The following is a 7,500-nucleotide window of genomic DNA, read 5'->3' as shown; positions in this document are numbered from 1 at the left end:
CGCCTTACGATTCACAATTGGCTTATTCCTCCACTACTTTTTACTGCCAGAAGTAGAAAAAAATCTGATGCAAAATAGTTACCCTCTCTCTTCACAGTCCCTTGCCTCCCGAAATATAACCCCTCCCTACCCAACCCAGTCCCAAGCAACTCTCTCCCCACCTAAACCCCCAAATATTTACTCTCCCACTACCCAAACCAACTCTTCTCAACCAAACACCCCAAAGTCATCTCTTCCCTCACTAACCAAGCTACAAATCCAACAAACCCTTAAGGCGAACTCAAATCCTAACACTCCTTTGCTTCCTTCCCTCCACCACAGAACATGTCTGGTCTCGCCCAAGTCCTGGTGGTGGTGCTGGCTGCCGCGGCCACCCTAGCTGACCCTGAGCCTGGCTACCCTGCCCCGTGCTACGACAAGACTGCCTACATCACCAAGCTGCAGCACCAGGTCCAGGAGGTGAGTGCTGCGGCTCGTGACAAGTTGTGGCTAGTCGTGACAAGTGATGGGGTTTAAGTCTCATATCAAATTACCTGTACAATGGATTTTTCTTTGTATTTTCTTGTATTACATGTTGTAGCCTTGCTTTTTTTTCTGACGGATACCTGACTCTCACTGTTTATGCCTCCTGCTGACGGTGCTCGCTGGTGTTCTCTCCCCCACAGTATCCCGTGTACTCCACCATCTACAAGCAGCAGATCGTGCCCACCACCCTGTACCGCACCAACTACAACACCCTCTACACCACCGTCTACGACACTCAGTACGTGCCCAAGTACGTCACCGAGACCGTGCACAAGACCCAGGTGAAGTACGTGACGCAGGTGCAGACCCAGTACCAGACCCAGTACCAGACTCACTACGTCACCACCCAGCAGTACGTGCCCAAGTACGTCACCCAAACCCAGTACATCACCAAGTACGACACCCAGCTGGTCTACAACACCGTGTACACCACCCAGTACACCCCAGTCCCGGTGCTGAAGACGAAGGTGCAGTACCAGACCAACTACCACACCGAGTACGTGCCCCAGTACGTGACGGTCACCAAGGACAAGATCGCCTACGTCACTGACTGCCCCAAGCCCGCCTATGGCTACGGCTACTAGAGCGGCCTGACGAGAAGGAGGAAAGAAAGACACGACGCTTGCATCATCCCCGTCAGGAGCACTCTGCAGGGGCGGTCGTCGAGCTGTCAACTAACTGGCCGGCGTTAGGTTAAAAAATGTACAGAGGAGGAAGAAAATTGTAGATATTCTTTTTTTTTTCATAATGAATGTATATGTATGATAACTCACATCTTTTTCTTTTCTTACGGCGAACCCAGCTTTAAAAAAAAAGACACGTTACGTAACATACACACGAACATAATGACAAATACACACGCAAGTGACTCTTAATAAACCGGAAAAGAGCAATACAAGGGTAATTTTTATGCATACCTTCCATTTCCCACCTCCACCTCCACCACCGCTGCCAACAACCTCAACCACCACCACCATCACCACCACAACAACTTCCAATACATCCATCCCTTAATATCCTCAACAAATGGATCCTAACACTTCAACTTCACCTCCATCACCTCCATCACCACCACCACCATCACCACCAGCACCACCAATACTTCCAAAACATCCATCCTTCATTATCCTAACATGTGAATCCTAACACCTCCACTTCTCCACCTCCACCTCCACCATCAACTAATATAGACAACCAGAGACTAGGGAGCGACGAAACCTGAAAACTAGAGCTCTGGCAAACATCTGTGGCTGGACAGTATGAAAAATTGAAAGCAAAGTAGTAAGGTTTTGAAAGTTTCGTTTGATATGATTGAGAACTTCCTTAAGGTGAGAGAAAGAGAAGGAAAAAGAAAGGAAAGGTGGAGAGGGAGAGAAGGGAAGGGAGGAAAATGGATAAGTAAAGGTATGATAAAGGGAAAGAGAGAAGGAAAAAAGAAAAAAAGGGAGAGTGAAGGTATAAATGAGATTCTCTTTCTACATAGAACTTATAACCATTTTTTTTTACGTGTGTATGTTTGCACGTGCAGAAAGATATATTGTACACCTTCACACTCACATACACTCAAACACTCACACTCATACACACACACACACACACACACACACACACACACACACACACACACACACACACACACACACACACACACACAGATATAACCTTGCCAGACACCATAAATATAACAATCGTGTATTGACTCAACAAAATCCAGCATAAAAAGAAAAAGGAAATCCAAAAAGAGACGAAAAAAATACTAAACAGAAAAAGAAAATAATATTCAACACAACTCTCCATTTTATCTTTCACTCCTTGACACACGAACACCAAAATAACAACCCATAACACACCGCACACCTTATTACTACCTGCTGGTGCATTGAGGAACTAGTGTGATGGAGAACCAGTACTTGAAGAGATAGAGATTTAAACCGTACATGAAAGTAGAGAGAGTGAGAGAGAGAGGGAGCATGGAGGGTGACAGGTATGGTCCAAAGCATCAAGGTGTGAACCGAAACTAATGGCTGTTCGACCTTGTTACGCGAGCCAACCACATCATTGGCGGGACGCGACCCTGAGGTGGTGATTTAGGGGGCCCGGGTGTTGGTGGTGCTGCTGCTCGTGGCTTGGAGGGGCGACGAGGGATATGGCCGTGACTAGACAGATGAGGTGCGAGGGAGAGGAGGGGGAGCTGAAGGACCAGGCGGCAGGAGGAGGCAGGAAGGAGCACGGAGCGTGAGGGCGTGGGGATGGAGTGCGGGAGGGAGTTCAGATGGGCGTGGTCTGGTGAAGTTGGAGGTGTACCTGTAAATCGTGCAGGTCACAGGTCACAGCAGGTCTCAGGTGTCAACAGGTAAAGGAGCAGCACCTAGCATTTAATTCCCCTTGTATTTGCGTGTTGCTTGCCGCTCTAAACCACACCCTAGCGCCCTCAGGAGATCAAGGGCAAGGGCACCGCGGTATGTAAGTCACTCACGTACGCCCTGGCTAATGATCATGCCTTCCTAACCACCTGACGAAGGGCAAAGGAGACACATGGCAAGGAAAAGATGCCGTGATGTGTAATAATCCTCCGTCTTCTTAACCACCTGACGAAGAGCGCGAGGGAACACGTGGTAAAGAGGATGGGCCAGAGCCTAGCGAAGGACGTGGTAAAGAGGACCAGAAAGCTTTTTGACCGTGACAATGCTTCAGATAAAGGAAATATAATGCACAGGAACGCTCAGGAGATCAAGGAAGGAGGTGGATTCAAGGCCGCGTGGTGTGTTGCACTTAGGTTTTTTGTAGGACTGTGTGTTAAGGGAAGGGAAGGGAAGGGAAGGGAAGGGGAAATTGTATACAGGGAATCTTGATCTCTGCCTGTCGCTGGTTATGTATTAGTCCGTCTGTGGCAGGAAAGGAAAGTCTTAATTTCTGTCCATCAATGAGTGCATGTTAGAATGAGGTAAACATGTGTACGACTGAATGTTAACCCTTTCACCGCTAAACTAACTTTCTTCTTAAATGTCTAAAACTTTTCACAGATTTTTTGTCAAGCTCTCGTAAAAATTTTTGTAGGTTAAAGACAAAAATTACCTTCAATTTTGCCTCTTTCTTTTCCTATGTCTCTTTATAAACAGCTTTCAGAGTGCTGGGAGGATGAAGGAAGAATGGCCGGAGCAACACAAAGGTTAAGGGAACGAGAAGTCAGGAAAGGGAAAATGAAAGGAATCTCAGTCTCCTTCCATCAACAGGTTTACATTTCACTGTCTGAGGATGAACTGGGCAAATAGAGGAAAAAAGGAGGAAAGGGACAGATAGGTATTAAAAATAAGCCAGAGACGCATAACACGTGTGGTATCCTTAAATCAATACATAATTCCATGCTAAGTAAAAAAAAAAGACTGTATATGTTGTGACTCTGATTATTTAGTAAGTCAGATGCTTCCAGTTGTTGATCATGAGAATTTGCAAACCCAGAGAGACACAGGCAGTTGTCTCACCACGTGCTAAGCAAACTCTGGGCTTCTTTCCTCCAAGAATAACATGAACAGAAAACTACATCGGATAAGATCTCGCTAGTATTCAAAAATTTAAGAAAAGAAGTCCGTGAATTTATGTCCAGGATACTTTCCATGGAATGGAAATAACACACATCAAAGATAATAACAATAATAGCAGGAATGTGATTAATGTTAATACTCAGCAACTTACACGAAAGGAAATGCGAGTACATGCTATCAACTTGTTGCTACACACACACACACACACACACACACACACACACACACACACACACACACACACACACACACACACACACGAGGCCGGCAATAACCTACACCACAGCCCTACACAAGTCCCCGCCCACTGCTCCACACCTGCACACAAAGACGCAAACACGCACACACATTCTGCCGAGACAAAATGGAAACAGTGGAGGAAGGACGCGAGTTTGAGTGTCGCCTTGAGTCAACGGTGCAGGCCAATCAGCTCCGTAATGATCGACAGGTGCGGGAATAGCAGGGCGCGGCGCCGCCTCCTCCAGCTCCCGACCCTGGACCTGGCGACACGCACCTCCCCGCCAGGAAGCCGCCCTACTATATATATCACATCCACGCCTAGCGACTTCAGTCTTCTGCACAGGCCCGCTCAGGACACAGAATCAGAGGTGATACTTCGCTCCTTCCCTCAGCACCATCCAAGCCCCTCCCACCTCCAGCATCCCCAACCCTAATGCACCTCCCTCAGTATTTGCTCGGAAATTGGGAGGAAAAAAGATACATTCACAAAAAATGGTTCCCGTTCAAAAAGAGATTACTTAGAATAGCACCTCGCCTCGCCTCGCCTCGCCTCGCCTTGCCTCGCGTCAGTCACGCTCTAATGACCTTCGATTGATTGTCAAGGAAATTTAATATGAAACGTCTTTGAGGGTTTTCAATGTCTTGGGAAGCCACTGCTCCTCCCCAGACATTGAATGAATCCTGAAAAACTTCAGACATTAAAACAATCTTGCATATGAAATAGGTGACGCCAGGCAAGTAATGTGTTCGTTAGTCAGGTTCGCGGGGCGGGCGCGGCGTGAGGCGGCGCTGTGTCAGTGAGTGACTCTCATCGGTGTTGCAGATGAAGCGCGTGGCAGTCTTGGTGTTGTTGGCCGCGGCGGTGTTGGCCCGACCGGACGCTGAGGCTGATGCTGACGCCGATCCCAAGGCACAGCCAGCAGCCGACCCTGAGGCAGATCCCGAGGCGGAGGCCGGGTACCTGCACCACCACCCCCCACCGCGCTGCTACCCGAAGACTCACTACGTCACGGACTACAAGACTCAGGTGCAGCAGGTGAGTCCCCCAAACACCTCTCACCCCTCACCCCATCACCCCCTCTCCCCCTCACCAACAGCCTCACGAGGCAGCCTTGCGCCGCGCACTGTGCAACACTGCTACACACAATACTGCTATACTCCTCACTGACACCCCCTCCCCCCCTTTTTTCCCCAGGTGCCTGTGTACTCCACGCTGGTGAAGCACCAGGTGGTGCCCAAGACGGTGTACCAGCCGGTGTACAAGACCATCCACAACACCGACTACCAGACCCAGTACGTGCCCAAGTACGTGACCCAGACGGCGTACAAGACCGAGCACAAGTACGTGACGCAGCACCAGACACTGTACCACACCCAGCACAACACCCAGTACGTCACCACCACGCACCTGGTGCCCCAGTACATCACCAAGTCGCTGCACCACACCCAGTACGTCACCCAGACCCAGCACAAGGTGGTGCACAAGACCGCCTACCTGCCCAAGTACGTCACCTCCACCCTGGTGCAGTACCACACCCAGTACGAGACGCAGGTGGTGCCCCAGTACGTCACCATCACCAAGGAGCGCCACACCTACAAGACGGTCTGCCCCAAGGTGGCCGTCGCGGTGCCCGTGGCTCCCGTGGCCCCCGTGGCCCCAATCAACCCAGGCTACGGCGGCGGGTACGGATACGGTTACTAAGCACCAGACACACAGACGCCCGCGATACATCTCTGGCCCGTCCTGCTTTCATCCTTCCCTCTGTCCTCTGTCCTTCCCTCACGGAGACTCTCTAACCATGTAAATATCACGCCGGCCTCAGGAGGAGCTCGTGTAAATAATGTATTCTGAAAGGAATTAGAGTTTTCACCAAAGTCATCTTCGCTAACTCTTCTCCCGCTTCTTGTATTTGTTTCCTCCACTATCAGAGAAGAATAAAACTCCCTCAAACACATCAGAGACATATTTGGATACCCTTTCCTGCCAGACACTAACAGCCGCGCCGTCTCCACCAACTCATACACAAACTTATGGATGTGGATGACGGGTGGAAATAAGTAGGCATGCTTTGTAGAGGGACTGTCACGTTAAGCATAAATGGTTTCTTGTACCTTCTTTTACTTTCATGTTCTTATGTTCCCACCCTGTGTATCTTGGCCAAACTGTAGCCGGTGATGCCACAAGACGGTGCTAGACAGACAGAGGCTTCACTCTCTTCATTTTCAACACTGGTAGTCCTTTGTTCTCTCTCCCTTGCACCTTTTACGCCTCACTGCCTCCCCTGCATTAACCAATAACTTCCATCCCTAAAAGTTGCCAAACATTTTTTTTATTTCCTACATGACTGTTCTCTCTCTCTCTCTCTCTCTCTCTCTCTCTCTCTCTCTCTCTCTCTCTCTCTCTCTCTGCACACAACAAAAGTTATTACGACAAACTCTTGCTTCACGGCCACCCTCCACCTCGTCATGCAGAAAGCAAACCCAAAATAAAAGAATAACGTAAATAAAAGTAAAAGAGAAAGAAGAAAAAAAAAATCATCAACTTGTGTACCGTGCATGCTGGCTGGCTGTCTGGTTGACTGACTGACTGGCTGACTAACCGGCGGATTGACTGGTTGAGTGGCTAACCATTCCGAGGCATTTACACACACAAGCAGAGCGCGCACGGCAGGCAAACAGAGCGGAGATAACGTAAACAATGACAGCATTCAACACGCATTTCACCCTTTCCTTCCTCAATTATCAGCGTCTTGGTGTGACTGGCTTGCCGCCCACACGTTCAGAAAGGAAGGAAGTCTCACTGGGATGTTTCTTTTTTTTTTTTTTTATGTACTAGAAAAAAAACATCAAATAATACGAAAGTGCAAGTTGCTAAAAGAGGAAAGTTCGAGTTGAAATTACATTGAAAGCTGTCTTGAAATCTTCTTGTATGATGCTAAAGTTTGCAAAGATACAGGAGAGGAGGAGGAGGAGGAGGAGGAGGAGGAGGAGGAGGAGGAGGAGGAGGAGGAGGAGGAGGAGGAGGAGGAGGAGGAGGAGGAGGAGGAGGAGAAGAAGAAGAACAAGAAGAAGAAGAAGAAGAAGAACAAGAAGAAGAACAACAAGAAGAACAAGAACAACAACAACAACAACAACAACAACAACGAGGAAGAAAAAAAAAGACATATTTGCTGACTGCCTAACTGATTTAAGA

General features: G+C 48.6%; 2 protein-coding genes across 2 annotated transcripts in view; both read left to right on the top strand.

Moving 5' to 3' along the window:
* LOC123499650 overlaps positions 1-1,420 on the top strand; it is a 1,658-nt gene extending 238 nt beyond the window's left edge. Inside the window, exons 2-3 of the mRNA XM_045247993.1 lie at positions 322-459; positions 666-1,420. Coding sequence (XP_045103928.1) covers positions 322-459; positions 666-1,109 — 582 coding nt within the window. The 3' untranslated portion in view covers positions 1,110-1,420. The remainder of the gene's footprint in view (positions 1-321; positions 460-665) is intronic.
* Positions 1,421-3,149: 1,729 nt separating this feature from the next.
* On the top strand, positions 3,150-6,262 carry LOC123499911. The gene is made up of 4 exons (XM_045248442.1): positions 3,150-3,286; positions 4,516-4,675; positions 5,131-5,343; positions 5,503-6,262. The coding sequence occupies exons 1-4, from the start codon at positions 3,150-3,152 to the stop codon at positions 6,007-6,009; spliced, it is 1,017 nt and encodes a 338-aa protein (XP_045104377.1). The 3' UTR covers positions 6,010-6,262.
* Positions 6,263-7,500: the final 1,238 nt, after the last annotated feature.

The sequence above is a fragment of the Portunus trituberculatus genome, chromosome 50, assembly GCF_017591435.1.
Source record: "Portunus trituberculatus isolate SZX2019 chromosome 50, ASM1759143v1, whole genome shotgun sequence".
Classification (NCBI taxonomy): domain Eukaryota; kingdom Metazoa; phylum Arthropoda; class Malacostraca; order Decapoda; family Portunidae; genus Portunus; species Portunus trituberculatus.
Note: the sequence above shows the minus strand (reverse complement) of the source record. Positions and strands in the feature narration are given on the sequence as shown.